This window comes from Nicotiana tomentosiformis, chromosome 7 (genome assembly GCF_000390325.3).
Source record: "Nicotiana tomentosiformis chromosome 7, ASM39032v3, whole genome shotgun sequence".
In the NCBI taxonomy this organism is placed as follows: Eukaryota; Viridiplantae; Streptophyta; class Magnoliopsida; order Solanales; family Solanaceae; genus Nicotiana; species Nicotiana tomentosiformis.
Window position 1 is genome coordinate 35,441,841 of NC_090818.1, and position 19,578 is coordinate 35,461,418.

General features: G+C 34.4%; 2 protein-coding genes across 3 annotated transcripts; both read left to right on the top strand.

Annotated features, from left to right (window-relative positions):
• The first annotated feature begins 3,169 nt into the window (after window positions 1–3,169).
• On the top strand, window positions 3,170–3,979 carry LOC138895474 (uncharacterized). The gene is made up of 2 exons (XM_070180163.1): window positions 3,170–3,436; window positions 3,521–3,979. The coding sequence occupies exons 1-2, from the start codon at window positions 3,170–3,172 to the stop codon at window positions 3,977–3,979; spliced, it is 726 nt and encodes a 241-aa protein (XP_070036264.1).
• An 8,131-nt stretch (window positions 3,980–12,110) lies between these two features.
• LOC104092983 (E3 ubiquitin-protein ligase DA2L) lies at window positions 12,111–19,291 on the top strand. Of its 2 annotated transcripts, none has more exons than XM_009598679.4 (9): window positions 12,111–12,415; window positions 12,511–12,838; window positions 13,397–13,448; window positions 13,561–13,606; window positions 13,717–13,798; window positions 13,928–14,072; window positions 14,123–14,225; window positions 17,888–17,954; window positions 18,462–19,291. In XM_009598679.4, exons 2-9 carry the CDS (start codon window positions 12,644–12,646, stop codon window positions 19,035–19,037), a joined length of 1,266 nt encoding a protein of 421 aa, XP_009596974.1. In that variant the 5' UTR covers window positions 12,111–12,415; window positions 12,511–12,643; the 3' UTR covers window positions 19,038–19,291. The 2 variants fall into 2 exon arrangements, with proteins under 2 accessions (XP_009596974.1, XP_009596975.1); XM_009598680.4 differs by having other exon boundaries at window positions 12,112–12,415; window positions 13,928–14,045.
• Window positions 19,292–19,578: the final 287 nt, after the last annotated feature.

The window sequence follows — 19,578 nt, forward strand, 5'->3', positions numbered from 1 at the left end:
GACATGATATCCTTAACTTCATAACTGTTGTTCTAAATATTAAGGACATAGTGTCCTGCGTTTTGCAACTTGTATTGATAAAGTTTAGGACATCTTGTCCTTAACTTCACGATCGTTGTATAAATATGTCCTGAATTTCTCATTTTCTTGACTTGCAGGATGGATACAATATGTATTATAGTTACTTTTAATGGTAGATGGACTGTAGACTATAAGTATCTTGATCATCAAACAAAGCTTGTTCTAGTACCTGAGGCAATTCGATTTGAAGATTTCATTAACAAGATCTTTGAAGTTATTGAATTGGATAGAGACAAGTTTGAAGCAATTATATGGTTTGATATCAATCTGGGAACAAGCAAGGAAATGCTTGTATCCAAAGATTTAGATCTTCACACATGTATAGAGTTACTAAAAAGTCATTCACTCTTCAAGGGCTATCGTTTCATTGTTGATGTTTCGGAAAGAGTTTTTGGTTCTTCAAGCACCTTTGAACATGTCAATACAAAAACTCAACAAGACAATCAAGACAAATGCCAACGGATAATGGAAATAGATGTGGTTAAAGCTCAACCAATAACTGAAGAGGTGCTTCAAACATTTGATTCTATTCAAGTGGAAGGACAAAGCCTTATAGAGATTGACAACGAACAAGCTTTGGGTATTCAAGTCTTAGAGAGTGTACCGATAATAGAAGAAGTTGCTAAAAAAAATCTTTACTCAACTAACTAGACGAAGCTCAAATTCGAAACAAAAAGAATCCCCAACTACGATATTAAGAGAAAATGCTTCGTTGGATGAAATAAAAGTGGGATCAATATTTGACAAAAAGAAAAGTATAATTAACTGTTTTTCCAATATAGCAATTAAAGGACATTTTGAATTCAAGGTTGTTAGATCAAGCTCAATAAGATATTCATTGAAATGTAATGATGATAGGTGCGGGTGGTGTGTGCGTGCTTTCAGAATTAAAGATTCAACACTATTCAAGATAGTAAAGATTGAGAAAAATCATGACTGCTCAGTTAACACTATGAAAGCTGATCAAAGGCATGCAACTTCAAAGTTGATTAGTGGTTACATTATCGACAATCTTCGAGACTCAAGATTTGAAGTTACACCAGCCTTTGTCATGGCAGAAATGCAAAAATTGCATGGACTAGACATTGGTTATCACAAGGCATGGCGTGCTATTTAATGTGCTTCAGCTTTAATAAGAGGAACTTCTGAAGAGAATTATGAATTATTGTCTTCATACTTGTATATGATGAAAAGTAAAAATCCGGGAACATACACTAACATAAAGATAGAGGACAACAACAGGTAAACAATCAAAAAGAGTTTATGAGTCTGTTTTATAAACTTTAGGACATGGTGTCCTTAACTTGGATGTGTGCAATGAAAATGTTAAGGATATGGTGTCCTTAACTTTGATGTGTGCAGTGAAAAAGCTAAGGACATGGTGTCCTTAACTTGGATGTGTGCAGTGAAAATGTTAAGGACATGGTATCCTTAACTTTGATGTGTGCAGTGAAAATATTGAGGACATGATGTCCTTAACTTGGATGTGTGCAGTGAAAATGTTAAGGACACGCTGTCCTTAACTTTGATGTGTGCAGTGAAAATGTTAAGGACATGGTGTCCTTAACTTTGATGTGTGCATTGTAAAAGTTAAGGACATAGTGTCCTTAACTTTGATGTGTGCATTGTAAAAGTTAAGGACAAGTTGTCCTTAACTTGGATGTGTGCATTGTAAAAGTTAAGGACATGGTGTCCTTAACTTTGATGTGTGCATTGTAAAGGTTAAGGACAAGTTGTCCTTAACTTTGATGTGTGCAGTGAAAATATAAAGGACATGGTGTCCTAAACTTGGATGTGTGTATTGAAAAACTTAAGGACACGGTGTCCTTAACTTTGATGTGTGCATTATAAAAGTTAAGGACATGGTGCCCTTAACTTTGATGTGTGCAGTGAAAAAGTTAAGGACATTGTGTCCTTAACTTTGATGTGTGCAGTGAAAAAGTTAACGACATGATATCCTTAACTTGGATGTGTGTAGTGAAAAACTTAAGGACACGGTATCCTTAACTTTGATGTGTGCATTATAAAAGTTAAGGACATGGTGTCCTTAACTTTGATGTGTGCAGTGAAAAAGTTAAGGACATTGTGCCCTTAACTTTGATGTGTGCAGTGAAAATGTTAAGGATATGGTATCCTTAACTTTGATGTGTGCAGTGAAAAAGTTAATGACATAGTATCCTTTACTTTGATGTGTGCAGTGAAAATGTTAAGGACATGGTGTCCTTAACTTTGATGTGTGCAGTGAAAATATTAAGGATATGATGTCCTTAACTTTCATGTGTGCAGTGAAAATGATAAGGACATGGTGTCCTTACCTTTGATGTGTGCATTCTAAAAGTTAAGGACAAGTTGTCCTTAACTTTGATGTGTGCACTGAAAATGTGAAGGACATTGTGTCCTTAACTTTGATATATGCAGTGAAAATATTAAGGGCATGGTGTCCTTAACTTTGATGTGTGCATTGTAAAAGTTAAGGAAAAGTTGTCCTTAACTTTGATGTGTGCAGTGAAAATATTAAGGACAAGATGTCCTTAACTTTGATGTGTGCAGTGTAAATATTAAGGATTTGGTGTCTTGTATTTTTAACCTTCTGTTAAACTGTATTTTCAGGTTTCTTTATATGTTTTATGCATATGGATCATCAATAGCTGGTTGGAATCATTGTAGACCAGTGATTGTTGTTGATGCAACTTTTTTGAAGTCAAAATATTGTGGTGTTTTAATGATTTCAGTTTCAAATGATACAAATAACCAAATATTTCCACTAGCCTTTAAAATTGCAGAATCTGAAAATAACAATTCCTATGAGTGGTACTTTAGTGAGCTTTGCAATGCAATTGGGAGCCGTGACAATTTAATTTTTTTATCGGACAGGCATCAATCTATTGCACATGGCATTGTAAAGGTATATCCTGAAAGCCACCATGGGATTTGTATCTATCATTTGGAGCAGAACCTAAAGCGAAGGAAAGTGAAAAGTGAGGTCATAAAACTTTTTCAAAGTGCTGCAAGAGTATACAGGCGCAAATAATATGATCTATACATATCGGATTTAGCAAAAGTTGATAAGAAGACTTTTGACTACTTGATGGAAGAACCACCAGAAAGGTGGGCACGTTCTTATAGTCCGCGACGAAGATATGACATGCTCACAACAAACATAGTTGAGTCAATAAATTATGTGCTATTAGAAGCAAGGGAGTTGCCTATATTAAGAATGATGGATTTCATCCAAGTGAATCTACAACATTGGTTCTATGAAAGAAGAAATGAAGCAGAAGAAACTTTTTATGACGTTTCTTATTGGGTAGAAGAGGAATTGAAGAAAAAGATAGATTTAGCTTTTACTTTAAATGTAAGTATTATGTTCTTACTTTAGCTTATTATTTTAATGAAAATTTAACATAATGTACTAACTTATAGTTTTTCAACTTTGAAGGTCTTCCCTGTTGATTCATGGCGTTTTAGAGTTGAGGAAGAAGGAATTACTTTCTTGGTGGACTTAAACAAAAGAACATGTGATTGTTTTCAGTTTCAATTTGATGAATTATCATGTATACATGCAATTGCAGCTATCGAGAAGAGAAACATCAAGAAGTCAAATTTCTGCTCGGACTGGTACTTAAAGGAATCTTGGCTGAAAATATATGAAAGACAAATATATCCTGTAGGACATACGAATTCTTGGATTGTACCAGAGAGTGTTAAGTCACAAATTATTAAACCTCCAGATTTCAAAGTCCCGCCAGGTAAAAAGCAGAAGAAAAGGCATATTCCAGCTACCGAATCATCAAAAATAACATTCAAATGTGGTCGTTGCAGAAGAATTGATCATAATAGAACATCTTGTATATATTCTCCGGCAGTCCATCCATTTTCAAGGAAGCATAGAGAATAATAGATATATCCACTTATGTTTATCTACTCTTTTAAGTTTTTGCTATAAATTGGATTCATTTAGATTATTTTTATTTGAGCAAGTAATATTAGGAGATGGTTATATAAAAGATGTCCTGAATTTTCAAAGTTTCTTTGCGCTTACGTGCTCTTTGTTTCTTTTTCTTTTTCTGTGAGTTCAATTTACCTTTGTCGGACCAATTATTATTTATGAGATTTTATTCTTTCCATAAGTAAACAAGAAAGTCCTTTTCTTTATATAATTTGACGCCTGCAGCTTGCTACATCTTTATTTTTAAAATCAGATCGGTACAAGTAAAATTTAAGGACATAATCTTTTAAAAGTCCTGAAAATTTCAAGTATGAATCTAATATTAAGGACATAAATTTCTAAAATGTCCTTAACTTCTGGAAATTTCAGGTTATTATCTAAATTTTTAGAAGTTCAGGACATTTCAGAAAAATATGTCCTGAATATTATTTTCATCCTTCAATAAATCAGGATATTTATGAGCATAATGTCATGAAGTTCTACAACAATCAATGCATCTTTTGCTATATCTCTATAGATTTAATAAAAAACTGGCAATTTAAAATGGATAAATCAGTAGTTATAAAACTTAACATCTGCAGCTTGCTAAACACAACTTGCTACATCTTATTTTTAAAATGAGATTGGTACAAGTAGACTTCAGGATATAATTTTTTGAAACGTCCTGAACATTTGAAGTATGAATCTAATATATAGGACATAAATTTCTAAAATGCCCTTAACTAGCTGCTTATAAGTTACGGACATTTGGTCCTTAACATAGAGTTACAAGCTTACAAAATAAGGACAAGTGTTCCTTAACTTAGAGTTACAAGAACAGAAATTAAGGACATGTAGTCCTGAACTTAGAGTTACATGTTAAAAATTTAAGGACAGGTAGTCCTAAACTTCAAGTTACAAGATCACAAATTAAGGACACTTGGTCTTTAACTTAGAGTTACAAGCACAGAAATTAAGGACAGGTAGTCCTGAACTTAGAGTTACAAGTTAAAAAGTTAAGGATATGTTGTCCTGAACTTAGAGTTACAAGTTAAAAAGTTAAGGACAAGTAGTCCAAAACTTCAAGTTACAAGCACAAAAATTATGGACAGGTAGTCTTGAACTTAGAGTTCCAAGTTAAAAAAATAAGGACATGTAGTCCTCAACTTAGAGTTACAAGTTAAAAAGTTAAGGACATGTAGTCCTGAACTTAGAGCTACAAGTTAAAAAGTTAAGGACATGTAGTCCTGAACTTAGAGTTACAAGTTAAAAAGTTAAGGACGGGTAGTCCTAAACTTCAAGTTACAAGCTCACAAATTAAGGACACTTGGTCTTTAACTTAGATTTACAAGCACAGAAATTAAGGGCAGGTAGTCCTGAACTTAGAGTTCCAAGTTCAAAAAATAAGGACATGTAGTCTTGAACTTAGAGTTACAAGTTAAAAAGTTAAGGACATGTAGTCCTGAACTTAGAGTTACAAGTTAAAAAGTTAAGGACATGTAGTCCTAAACTTTAAGTTACAAGCTCACAAATTAAGGACACTTGGTCCTTAACTTAGAGTTACAATCATAGAAATTAAGGACATGTAGTCTTGAACTTAGAGTTAGAAGTTAAAAAGTTAAGGATATGTAGTCCTGAACTTAGAGTTACAAGTTAAAAAGTTAAGGACATGTAGTCCTAAACTTTAAGTTACAAGCTCACAAATTAAGGACACTTGGTCCTTAACTTAGAGTTACAATCAAAGAAATTAAGGACATGTAGTTCTGAACTTTAAAAAGTTAAGGACATGTAGTCCTAAACTTCAAGTTACAAGCTAACAAATTAAGGACACTTGGTCCTTAACTTAGAGTTACAAGCACAGAAATTAAGGACATGTAGTCTTGTACTTAGAGTTACAAGTTAAAAAGTTAAGGACATGTAGTCCTGAACTTAGAGTTACAAGTTAAAAAGTTAAGGACAGGTAGTCCTAAACTTCAAGTTACAAGATCACAAATTAAGGACACTTGGTCTTTAACTTAGAGTTACAAGCACAGAAATTAAGGACAGGTAGTCCTGAATTTAGAGTTCCAAGTTCAAAAAATAAGGACATGTAGTCTTGAACTTAGAGTTACAAGTTAAAAAGTTAAGGACATGTAGTCTTGAACTTAGAGTTACAAGTTAAAAAGTTAAGGACATGTAGTCCTAAACTTAGAGTTCCAAGTTAAAAAAATAAGGACACTTGGTCATTAACTTAGAGTTACAAGCATAGAAATTAAGGACACGTAGTCCTTAATTTAGAGTTCCAAGTTCAAAAAATAAGGACATATAGTCCTGAACTTAGAGTTACAAGTTGAAAAGTTAAGGACATGTAGTCCTGAACTTAGAGTTACAAGTTCAAAAGTTAAGGATAGGAAGTCCTAAACTGAGAGTTACAGGCTCAAAAATTAAGGACATGGTGTCCTTAACTTAGAGTTACAAGCACATAAATTAAGGATATTACCTTGATATCATTTTGAATCCTTTTTTCTGATAAAGCTATTTTTTGATGTATTCTACTACATTCTACCTCCATATCCTTTTTGAACTTCTCTTATAATCTCTGAATCAAAAACCATAAAAACAAAAAAGTCTCTTAAGCAAAAATAAGCAAATAAAAAACTAATTGTATTCAAAGACAGAAAACCTACATTAACAATTTCCTTAAGCAAGACTTCATCAAATTGTGTTGAAGGCATTGAACTTTGATCTTGAGACAATGGCACATGCACACTAGCGGGCTCCGCATCTACTCCGGAAGAAAGAAATAGTACCATCTCGAGTAACTGATACAACTATTATATAAAGAAAAAAAAACGTAAGTATTCAGAACTAAAACACATAAACAAAAAAATAGCTAGTAATCCTGTTAACTTACTTTTTCATTATGGAAGTACTTTTTACATAGGGTGTCATAATGTGGAGATTTCATATCTGAATAACATAGCATCCTAGGGAACCCACATTCTCTGAAGTTCACAAATTATTTTTTCTGAAAAATTGGGAATACTTCCATAATCCAAACACAGAAGGCGAAAGGGAAGCCAAGTATAGTATAATTGTCCTTCTCTTTATCTTTCTCTTTTTCGTTCTCATTTTCGTTGTTTGAAGTATTTTGTTTGGGCTTCAAGCAACTCTTCAATGATTTTAGTAACTTTTCATAACAAAGAGAGCCCCAATTGAAAGAAGAGCAGAGTTCATCGACATCTACGATTTTCATTACCCGCTCAGACATATTCCGATTCTTGCGCTTCCCTATCAACACAGATTCAACAAAATAAATTGTTGCCAACTTCATAGCATCGTCGTGGCTGCCTACAAATGATGCATTGTACCATATGGGTGACTACTAATAAAATGCCACAAATCGCCTAACTTGATTCTATCCTTTCCAGGGAAGTAGACTTTCGAAAGCCTATTCTCTCTTTCACGTAAAACTTTGAAGTCCACTGAAGAAGAACATTTCAATCCAGTAATTATCTGGAACGCTTCACGTGTAAACTTCACTTCATGATCAAAAACCTTGAATGTCATTGAATGCGAGTCATTGCTTATAATTTCTGAAAGCAACACACAATGAATAAGTCTACCACAGAACTTCACACCTTGTAATCGGAAAAAGTTTTCGAAAACACCATCCCTCAACTTCTTCTATTACGTGTTCGACAAGAAACTTTTTATTGTTTCCTTATACTGAAAATCTCCTTTCCAATAGCTCATCGAATTACGCCAATCATCAAACTCGAAAACACGATCTCCTTCCATTAGCACACTACAAAGAAGGAAATAGAACGTAAACATTAGGACTATTTTTCTGAAATGTCCTTAAAATTTAAACTACAAAACTAAAATCCAGGACCTAAGTAGATGCATCTTTAATAGAAGAACAATAAACTAAAATTAGTTTACAAATTCTTAGGACTATTTTTCTGAAATGTCCTTAATAATTAAACTACAAAACTAAAATCCAGGACCTAAGTAGATGCATCTTTAATAGAAGAACAATAAACTACAAATTCTTAGGACTATTTTTCTGAAATGTCCTTAATATTTAAACTAAAAAACTAAAATCCAGGACCCAATTAGATGCATCTTTAATAGAAGCACAATTAACTAAAATTAGCTTACAAATTCTTAGGACTATTTTTCTAAAATATCCTTAATATTTAAACTTAAAAACTAAAATTCAGGACCTAATTAGATGCATCTTTAATAGAAGCACAATTAACTAAAATTAGTTTACAAATTCGTAGGACTATTTTTCTGAAATGTCCTTAATATTTAAACTAAAAAACTAAAATCCAGGACCTAATTCGATGCATCTTTAATAAAAGCACAGTTAACTAAAATTCCTAAACACAGTTAGCTTACAAATTCTTAGGACTATTTTTCTGAAATGTCCTTACATAGTCAATATATTGATTGAACCACAAACACATTTCAATACCAAAAGGTTCTCAATAACTTTCTCACAAAAATCCGCACCTTATTCCTCAGTGAATCAAGTTATAATCATTATTTTGGACATTTCATACATACTTGATGACAAACACAGCATTGATCACGATTAGAGATATATAAAAAGAAAAATGCATAAAAGCAAAATCGAAAACATACCAGTACGCTGGTTCGCTGCAGAGAAGATGACAAAGGAGAAGAGATTAAGTTGGACAAAGTATACGCAGAGAATTGTTGTGGGCTGGGCAGGAACGATATTGAGGGAGCGAAATTTTGCTTATAAAATTTTGGCTCTGAACTTCAATCGAGAGAAGAGAATTGCATGCAGGAACGATATTGAGGGAGCGAAATTTTGCCTATTAAAATTTTGGCTCTAAACTTAAATGAGAGAAATGTATAAAGGAAGGGTTTGAGAATAAAAGAAATAGAAGAAAGGGTAAAAATATCTTTTCATATTAATTTTAATAGAGTAATAGCTATTTTTGCTCAATATTAGAATTGGTGGATAAAAAATAAATACCACCTTATTTAGTGGCTACCACACGCCATTTTTACAAATAGTTATTTCACAGACTGACCGGCACATAACAATGGGCCTTTCGCTCGAGACTGAGCTCTGCAAATAGCCCTTTTTTGCAATTGTACAGAAAATAGGAAACGGTTTAGTCAATAAAGGTAAGAGTCCAAGATCAAATAACTATAAAGCAGCCTGCTCATATTCTTAGCAACGGGGCACCGTGGGTATTATCACTTTTAGTCCACGCTAAAAACTATTTATATTTGGTTATCGAAAAAGTGTATGAAATTTGCATATAACATACATAATATATATATATGGCTATTTATGAATTTCTCCCGTAAAGATCTTGTCTTGGTCATATACGCTTATAAGTAGCTTGATGAGATCAAATTATTGAGTGAAAATAAAATGTCATTTTGCCTCTAAACTACCGGAATTTGTTGTAAGTTGTAACCATGTTAAGAATATTGATATTTCTATTATATACTTTGAAAATGAGATTCATGTAGTTGTAAATTTGGAGAATAAATGGATAAAACTACATCACAAATTGATTAGAACGGACAAAAATGGAGATACATTCAAGAGAGAAATTGATTAGTTTGTGTATGACCAAAAAAAAAAAAAAAAAGATTAGTTTGTGTATAAGTCAATGAAACATATAACCTTTTATTTCTCCGCTAATCTCATCGTTTAGTGACTACTTTTAAATTCGACGAATCTAAATTCGCGCCGAGAAATCAAGTGACTTGAGCCATCAACTAACATATTTTCTTTTGCTATAACTTAATTATCTTACTAGCTTACCTCCAATCCCCGCTTGTTCCTATTTTTTTAAAAACTTTTGTTTTGAATAAATAACTTGGAATAAGTTACATCGTGCTGGATTCTCAACATGCCGCTTCATATGGTGTACCAAATTTTTGTGCCTCGTACAGAGGCGGAGTCAAGACGTTAACTTATGGATTCTGGATTTTAGGACCATAACTTCAAATGTTAATGATTGAGTTATATATTTAATAGTTATGCATATTTCGTAAATTCAAATTACCAAATATATTATTTAAGCAAAAGTTACTGGATTCGACCGAACACGTAGTCAACTTGTGCCTCCGCCCCTGGCCTCACGTGCAACAATTCATTGCACCATGGACTAAGTAGGGGAAGCTGGATTCTAATAAATCCATCATGTGACTCTTGAACAATTATTTAAATGGCTAAACTTGTCTCCCCATAAATATATTATTTGTACAATAATACAGTTGCAATATATCTGGTATAGCTGTTATGACTAATTTAAAGTAGTACCAAAATAATACAGACTAGACACATTTGGTGAACCTTTAGCAACTACTCTACAGTATCTGGTTCTCAACATCCTAGTACCATACCCTAGGTAGATCCTTAATCAATATAATCAAACCACGTAGTTCAACAACTTTGGATGTGTTGGAACAAATAAGTCATTACTTTGCACTTTGTGTGTAGTCCCTAATTAATGAGCTCACTGAATCAAAAACTAAAGCAAAGTGCATTAGAAGGTTTTTATGGTTTAGATATTACCATTAGGTAAAGATACGTCCTCAGAAGTCAGAATCACCTCTTTTGTTTTGTACATACAAATCACAAACTAAGCTAATCTTAATCCTTCGGTGAACCAATCAACAACATGACAAACAAAGGCTAAATATTAAGCGTTGACAATTAGCAAAGTATTTGCACCTAATAATGTATCATTTTATTAAACCATCAGTTTATATTAATCTACAAATTGAGGTAACTGCTTAAGTAAACTTTATGCAATAACTTAAAATTAGAGTAAATAACATGTTTACACTGACAATACATAAAACTAAAATCCTATATATATATATATATATATATATATATATATATATATATATATATATATTCGGACAAAAGAAGCATCCCCTTTTCTCTTTTCTTTTTGGAGTTAATTAGTGATGTTGTATAAACCATCTCGTTTTAATAAATCAGAGGCATAATGGAGTCACAAAATCAAGATTCTTGGTCAACCAATTTGCGTCTAAATTTATGATAGTGTGGTCCAAATTCTTAATGCTACAAATGTTTACCACAAAAAAACAAAATAACAACCGTTTTATGGCCCCCAACCCCATATGCGCAAGAACTCTGGATTTTAATTCCTTGCTTGAAAATATGTTCTTTTTTAATTGGGCCACTTTATTCCAGCTAATACGACATGATTTGGTAGTAATTCCAAAATTTCTGACCTCTAAATTAAGGTGCTTTTGTAATAAGGAATATTAAAATGGGGCATATTGCTTGTTACGAATTGTATCAAATGTGTGTTTCTTCATTTTTCGTTTGCTTTCACGTTTAAAATCTTCCTCTGACAAGGACCATTAACAATATGTTAATATTCAATGGAAGATGACAGTTTTTATCCGAAATGTCAACTTAATTACTTAGGAAAACAGTATGATCCCTGTTATTTATAATTGTGTTTTGAGGTGTAATTGATGGTTGTTTTCTTTAAGAAATAAGTTAATTTTCCATTAAAAAATGAGCGATACTTCTTAAATTAGAAAATCAAGATAAGTAATTGTAATGAACATTTTGAAGCTTCCATAAATGTGGTGCCAAACACAAATATTTTAGTTAATTTGCAACTGTTGAAGCTTCCACAATTGAGTTATAAAGATTAAGGGTGGATCTAAATTTTAAATTAGTAAAAATCAAATACCACTGTATGAATTTTATTGTGTTTGAACTTAATATAATTTAAAGATTTTTTCATTCTATATAAGTGAGTATAATTAAAAAATATTGGATACGATCTTGACAAAAAGAGATTAATAACCAGTATCTCTTTCCAAAAAGCTTGATTTAATTTGTATAGTATTTCTTATTAAAAAAGAAAAAAAAATTGAAGGTTCGTGTCGCATATAAGATTAATTAATGGCGGACCAACCAATCAGAGAAATTAATAATGGATTGCTTCATTCTTTGGAGTACCAATTATTAATAATTGAACTTGTGCAACATAAAAAATTAATAAATTAACAAAATTATCATCACATTACCCTACCCCTTTGCTTTAACCCATAACAGGGGGTGGGGTTGGGATTCTTTCCGGCTCGACTACTCTTTCTCATACGGTGCTTTGCTTTGCGGTTTGCTTATCTCATTCTCTTCTATTCGCAAGCTATCCCCTAATATACAAAACAAATTCCCCCCATTTATATAACAACAAAAAAAACCAGACATTTCTTAGAGAAAGTACTACTTTTATTTTTTTTATAAAAAACTGTAAAAATACGTGTAAATCACATATCGAAACACACACTACAAATTTTGTATCAGAGAAGAAACTTCTGATCTTGTTCCCCCCTCCCTTTCTCTCTCTCTCCTATTGCTTTCATTTTCAGGTGTGTGGTACATCTTGTTTTTTTTTTTTTTTTGTGAAAAATTGAATTAGGTATTTGAGTCTTAATTTTTTTTTTTTTTTGTGGGTAATTTGCAGGATGGATGAATTTCTTTTGTTCATATTTCGGTATTTATGTATTGGAAGTTTTGTATTTTGAGATGTGAAAATTAGGGCTAGGAATTATTGGTTTGTGTTGTTTTTGTGGTTTCTTTATTGTGAATATTTTGGAATGGGTAATAAGTTGGGAAGGAGGAAGCAAGTGGTGGATGACAAGTACACTAGGCCTCAGGGGTTGTACCAACACAAGGATGTGGATATTAAGAAGCTTCGTAAACTCATTCTTGATTCCAAGCTCGCGCCTTGCTATCCTGGTGATGATGATTGTCCCAACTCTGACCTCGAGGAATGCCCCATTTGCTTCTTGGTTTGTTCTTTTTTTTTTCCCTTCCATTATTCACCTTGAAAATTTGTTGGCATATGTTTTGTCTAGAATGTGATTTATATAGTGGACCTCAACTTGTTTGGGATTTGGATGTAGTTGTAGTTCTTGTTGTTGCACTCAAGGCTGTGGCCTAGTGGTAAATGAAGAACCATGAGGTCTCGGGTTCAAAACACTAGGTAATTTCTTCCAGTACAAAGTTACCTGGTAGTCTGGTACCAGTGTTGGTAGAAGGAGTAGGTACTTGGTAGAATAGTCGAGGTGCGCAAGCTGGCCCCGACATCACTCAACAACAATAACTACGCCTCAATCCCAAATAAGTTGGGGTCGGCGATATGAATCCTCATTCCTTTCATTTAGCTCAACTCATATCATCATAATTACCAAAATAAAATGAAGTGCAAGTAAAAAAGATAAATAAAATGTGTAGTAGTTTTTGTTGTTGTTTGTTCTGACTCCTGAGTTATGTTGGATTAGCATGGAATTTATGTTTAGTGATATGTTCGTTATGATTAATACCTTTGTTCATTTTGAACTTTGCAGTATTATCCTAGTTTAAACCGTTCAAGATGTTGCATGAAAGGCATTTGTACAGGTATTTATTGTCCTTGTGTTTGTAATTGCCTGTGCTTATTATGGCTCTACTTTTGATGTAATAATATGCACCATTTTTGGAAGTGGATTTGTGACTTGTTTCCTTGCAACAGAGTGTTTTTTGCAGATGAAGACCCCCAATTCAACCCGTCCAACACAGTATCCTTGATTTCTTTGATTACTGGTTACTTATTGCTAAATGCATTTCGCCTATCTCCTCTTCCTCCATCCAGATTCTCATTCTACACTGAGCTCCTTAACGTTATAAGATGCCCATTTTGTAAAACATCAAATTACGCGGTGGAATATCGCGGGGTTAAGACGAAGGAAGAAAAGGGGATAGAGCAGATTGTAAGATCCTATCTACTGTTTTATTTCTTTGGGTGATTGCATGGATATAATTACATATTGCTAATGGTGTCTCATACTTAACTTAGGCTATTTTTATCCTTTTCTATCCCTCTCTTGTCGTTATTTTAGGAGGAACAACGAGTTATAGAAGCCAAAATAAGGATGAGACAGCAGGAGCTGCAGGATGAAGAAGAGAAAACGCAGAAACGAAAAGAGCTTAGTTCTTCCAGTAGTATCGCTGGACCAAGTGAGATAGAGTATTGCTCTACAGCAGGTATTTACATCTGATTATAATCCAGTCTTATATTTCCTTCTTGTCTGCAGCACCATCTTTTGCTTCTGCTGTGGAAGGCGGAGAAGCCGTTACTTCTCAAGAGACATGTGCAGCTTCAACAATTAGACAGCCTCAGCGCATGAGGCAGAATAGGTACGAACTGTTTTTTGGTGCTAATTGGTTCAAATCATTTTTCCTAATTTGCGATAAATTTACTGAAGAATTTACTCATTTAGGTCATGTTGATGGACCAGATAGTTTGATACTAGCCACTAAATCATCTTAAATGTATTGAAAAAGCTAACCCGAATCGTGGAAGTAGAGTGAATAAATAAATTAGTTAGGGATCTGGATCTGCATGCTGTTTTGAACGAAATATTACTGCTTACTTCTTTAGATTGATCAAGTTATATTGAATGTTACCTAATCCAATATATTTTTCAAGCGGGTCCTTAGATTTACCAGATAGTGCCTAAGATTTAAGCTTATTAGTTATGACTTTGTGGAATAATCATAAGGTTTTTGTGTAAGGGGATCTATAAAAATAGGATGGATGAAATGAAGGACTACGACAGTAGTGTTTATGCGATAGGAAAGTAAATATCCAAGTGAAGGGAAAGTCTTATACAATGCTCATGAGATCAGCAATATTATATGGGAATGAATGTTAGGTTGCTAAGGACCAGCTTATTGGAAAGATAAGTGCAATTGTTGGGACTAGCTAGCACACACCTCGGCCAATTTGACCAATTCACCGATCCGTCTGTCCAGCCTCCAAGGACATGTTACCAAGTTAATCTTTTCCATTATGGATGGTGTAAGTGGGCGCAACCAAGTGTTGTAGTTGGAATTCGAATCTAGGGTCTCCAGGTTGTAACTTTGATGCCTCACCCGCGAGGCCATTCCCTTGGGCCTTGGGGACTTACAGAAATATTGACATTAGGATGGATGTTGAGTCTATACACGCAAGATTAGAAATTTTTATATCTAACAGAGGGTCCAAGTAGCACAGAAAGGATGAAATGAGAGGATCGTCTAAAATTGTTTGGTCATGTCCTAAGAAGTGAAAGAATGCAATCTTTAATGTATAAAAACAAACACTAATACCTTAATGGAATTAGTCAAGATTAAATCTGATTATCAAAGTGCTTCTCTGATTGTTTAAGACATCTCTCTTCGACCAAGGAACAAAACTACATCATTCCGTTCCTTTTTTAGTAAAATAGTGAAGGGTATTCCATTAGTAATGGAAAAAAGGGTGGAGGGAAGCCGTATATGTTGTTCAGGTCGACTAGAAGATGTAGAAGTAGCGGCCTTACACCAAAGATTTGTCTAAGCAATCTATTTGGAAGCCCGTTCGAATTTTTAACCAACTCTGAGAATAAAATGAGTCACTAGGATTCTATTTCCTTGTTTACTTGTAAATGAACGGCCCGGAGGTGCGATAAAGATGTTAGAGAGGGAGGTAGACCTAAATCATACAGTTAAAAATCTTCCTGAAATATTTACTATCTCCTCGCATTCCTGCGGGCTTAGCTAAGAATGTAACTTAATGGAAATCAAGGATCGATATAAGTAATAGTCGTCACACTCATATTTGGTTTGATGCACAATTTGATATTTTGACTTGCAGGTTTTCCTTAAACTCACTAGGAGTTTGGAGTTTGTGGCGGTTTATGGGGTTATCATGAAAAGGGTTGATGAAGGAATATATCTTTTATGGTAAAAAATGTATTGTTGAACTTCTATTATTTATTTGTGTAATATCTTTCTCAAATTATATGAGGGTTGAAGTTAGCTAATTTTCAGAGAGAGACTAGAAATTAATTAATATTCCTTACAAATAAAATAGATGGATTTAGAAGTGGAAAATGCTATGTGTAATGCAAATTTGCTGTATCACAGTGATGTAAGACAAATGACAGCACAAACTAGGTATCTTAATTTGAAGTATAAATGAAAGATTCTGGAAATGCAGGACGTTGGAGGAAAATGTTTGAAAAATTAGTGATAGGTAAAGTGCGCTAGTATTTGTCTTTTAATGAAATACTTTTAGAAAATATAGCATATGTAGCCTTATTAAAAGAAATATGACATACGTAGTTCTATAAAAAAATATTTTATGGCAAGAAACTATATAATACAGGTCAAATTGAAACAAAAAACTCCTCCAAGATCCTTAATCTAGTTCGTGTAGTAGCTTTTTGAGGACTTTAGGCTTTTGAAGTGTTCTATTTGTTAGTTCCAGCTAGTTTATTTTTTTTGTTTTTAAATCAAGTTTCCTACAACGTTCAAGCATGAAGTTGAATTTTAGTACAAGGCAAAGAGAGGATTAAAGATTATCATCCAATTTATTTGTTCGATAATGCTAATAGTTAATAGGTTAAGTGATTGTAAGAAATGTGAATGATTGGCAACCTTGTGGAGCAGTTGATAGTACATTGTAAACGGTCAACATGTAGCAAACACAAATGTCAAATTTTTTGGCGGGGTTGGGTTGGGTGGGGTGGAGTGGGGAGTGATTGTTATTTTGAAATCAAATGCGATGTGTTTCTGAGGATGAAGTTGCTGGAAAAATTGATTGGGCTTGTTGAACCCTAATTCGACGGTCTGAGATTAGCCGAAAGTTAATGGGCCGGTCAGAATAGTACGTTGCTCCAAAGAAGCAAAGATCAGAGTCAGAGTCTCGGAGATGGCGGGAAAGTGGCTCTCACAGTCTGTGCATTTGTCCCCGTGTTGGGAATTAGGAATCTCGCAAGAGCGTGTGGCCTCAATTTTTGATGAGGCTTGTTGTTTCGGCTTGTAGAAGGTCATGCGTCTTATGGTAGTGGTGTTGGTTTTTGCACAACACTGATAAAAAATTGAAAACTGAAGATAGCACGGACAACCTTTATGGTTCCCCCAAAATGTGCAATGATTATTTTTTCTGCTTCTAATACTGATGAAAACTCAAGATAAAGCGGATAACCCTTATGCTTCCCCGAGAATGCGCGATGACTATCATCTCCTGAATGTCGCCGGTAATTGTACCGCGAACACTCACTTTCACACGCTAGCTCTGATACCATGTTAAGAAAATGGACATGGAATTTGGGCCTAGCTCAGCGGCCTCAACCCCAAAAGCTAGCTTATGTGATGAAATTGCCAAGACCACATAAGTAGACAATCGCCCGTTCCCTCAAGCAATTGCAAATCTGGATTGTATTAAACAATTTTTAAGTAGTTAATGGAGATGAAGGATGGGATTTAGTCCCATTAGTTGAAGCTCCCAGCTATAGCGTCCCACATTTTTTAAACTAGTCGTTAGTGAACTGGTCCATGATTATCTTGTCGATGTCAGGGAGCTTAAGTTATAGCTTGGTTTTGTTGCTTTTATGTCGAACTTTTTGTGAGTAATATTATCCATGTTTGTCAAAGAAAAGTGAAAAACAATAAAAAGGACAGCCCATTAGTTGAATCTCCCAGCTATAGCATCCCAAAGTTTTTTAACTAGTCGTTTAGTGAAACAGTCCATGATTGTCTCGTCGATATCAGGGAGCTATGTATAGCTTGTTTTTGTTGTTTTTATGTCAAACTTTTTGTGAGTAATGTTATCCATGTTTGTCAAAGAAAAATGAAAAACTATAAAAAGGGCGGCCCAGTGCACTAAGCTGGAAGGGGCGAGCCACATTGGGTCTATTGAAGCAATAGAAAGAAGAAAGAAATTCATATTCTGTTTGCAATCATTTCTGATTGAATTTTAGTGCTTGATGTTGCTAAAAACACTTAGCTTATCTACATATATGGTCTTACCTGGTTTCTTGTATGTGACTCAGGGAGGATGACTTTGACCTGGATCTTGAGGATATAATGGTTATGGAAGCCATATGGTTATCCATACAGGTAAATTATCCATTCACTATCCTTTTTCTTCTTGCTTGGTCATTTTCTTTTCTTGTTGTTGCGGGGAGGCAGCATTAGGAGAAAAGTTAGAGTTTCCTATCGTTTGTCCGATGTACCCCTTTTCTTTAATTGAAGTGTCTGATTTCTGTTTTCTGAGCGAAATGCTCCACTGTGAATAATAGTGAGATAAAGGAGTCAAAAGTGTCATCTTTCTCTCAGCTCGAGTATATGATGGAAACAGGCATTTTCTTGTTTTCTATTGGGTTTTATCTTGCTAATTTTGAATTCTGGATTTTCATCTTTTCACATTTTGAAGGTCTTATGGCAAAAAATATTTGACAGTTTGACATGGGATATCATTTCTTTTCTTTCGCTGCGTCACCTATTGCCACTTTTAACATGCTGATCATCTTTGGGATGATAATTTTGGTCGTGCTTTTTGCCCTACTGAACTCATATTTAATGGCTTAGCACTTAATTTTCCACACGAAACTGATGACATGATAGGAGAATGGCAGAAATCGAACTATGGACTACAGTGATGTTGGTCCATCAGAACAATATACAGCGGATCATCAATGTGTCCCAGAAGTCAATGCCCCTGCAGCTTCAGGATCATCTTCCTCTCCTTCTGGCGGTCTTGCTTGTGCAATTGCAGCCCTTGCTGAGCGCCAGCAAATGGGTGGAGAGCCCAGTAACTATAGTCGGAACATGTCATCGTACAATGAGCATCTTGCTTGTGATAGGTTTTCCAATAGGGAGGAGATAGAGAATGATGATTACTCTCATGCTGAGAGCACCATGCATGTGTCACCTGAAAGGCAGCTGGAAATACCGAGGGACGATGGTGAGTGGGCTGATCATGGGTCCATGGTTGCTGAAGTTGGAACTAGTTATGCAGTCTCTGACGAAATGGAAGATGATGCTTCATTCCCTTTGCAAGGTGAAATGGTAAGTGATCTTCAACCCACCACCGGTTCAATAGTTCCTGAGAATTTTGAAGAGCAGATGATGTTAGCCATGGCTGTTTCACTGGCTGAGGCAAGCTCGCGGTCTAATCCACCTGGAGTGTCATGGCACTAGTAGTGCTTGTGATGTGGGGTTGTGTGGATTCCCCTCATATTGCTTCGCCACTCATCAGAAAGGAAATGAAAAAAAAAGACGAGAAAAAGAAAATGCAATCAGTTTTTTAATCTCTTGTCCTCTACCTTTCGCCCTCTCTGTTTTCTTACTTTTCCTCCCTTTTGTAGTCTGGTATACTGCTGTACGAAAACAGAGAAATTGATTTTAGTGAATGAATGTTGTTTGAGCCTGCACATAACAGGTTTATAAGTTCAGCTCATTTACAAATGGCAAAATACATAAGTTACTCCCGGAACTATGGACCAAATCCCCGTGACACACTTTTTGCGGACGGAAATTACTTTACACACTCAACCTTTTCAAAGTGTAACTAAGACACACCACTTTTATTTTGGCCACTTTTTCTAAGGAGGTGCATATCACAGACCAATAAGATTGTAACATGTGTCATTATTTTTAATTTTTTAAAAGAAAAACACTTTTTCTACCCCTAGTTATCAAAATAATTTCAATTTCTTCATCTTCCTCATCTGAACCACGG

What these genes read in the sequence shown, in the direction of transcription:
- LOC138895474 (XM_070180163.1), top strand. Translation starts at nt 3,170, where the DNA reads ATGGAAGAACCACCAGAAAGGTGGGCACGTTCTTATAGTCCGCGACGA. An exon ending in ATTTAGCTTTTACTTTAAAT is followed by an intron (nt 3,437 to 3,520) that starts GTAAGTATTATG and finishes TCAACTTTGAAG; the next exon opens with GTCTTCCCTGTTGATTCATG.
- LOC104092983 (XM_009598679.4), top strand. Translation starts at nt 12,644, where the DNA reads ATGGGTAATAAGTTGGGAAGGAGGAAGCAAGTGGTGGATGACAAGTAC. An exon ending in AAAAGGGGATAGAGCAGATT is followed by an intron (nt 13,799 to 13,927) that starts GTAAGATCCTAT and finishes TCGTTATTTTAG; the next exon opens with GAGGAACAACGAGTTATAGA. An exon ending in CCATATGGTTATCCATACAG is followed by an intron (nt 17,955 to 18,461) that starts GTAAATTATCCA and finishes ATGACATGATAG; the next exon opens with GAGAATGGCAGAAATCGAAC.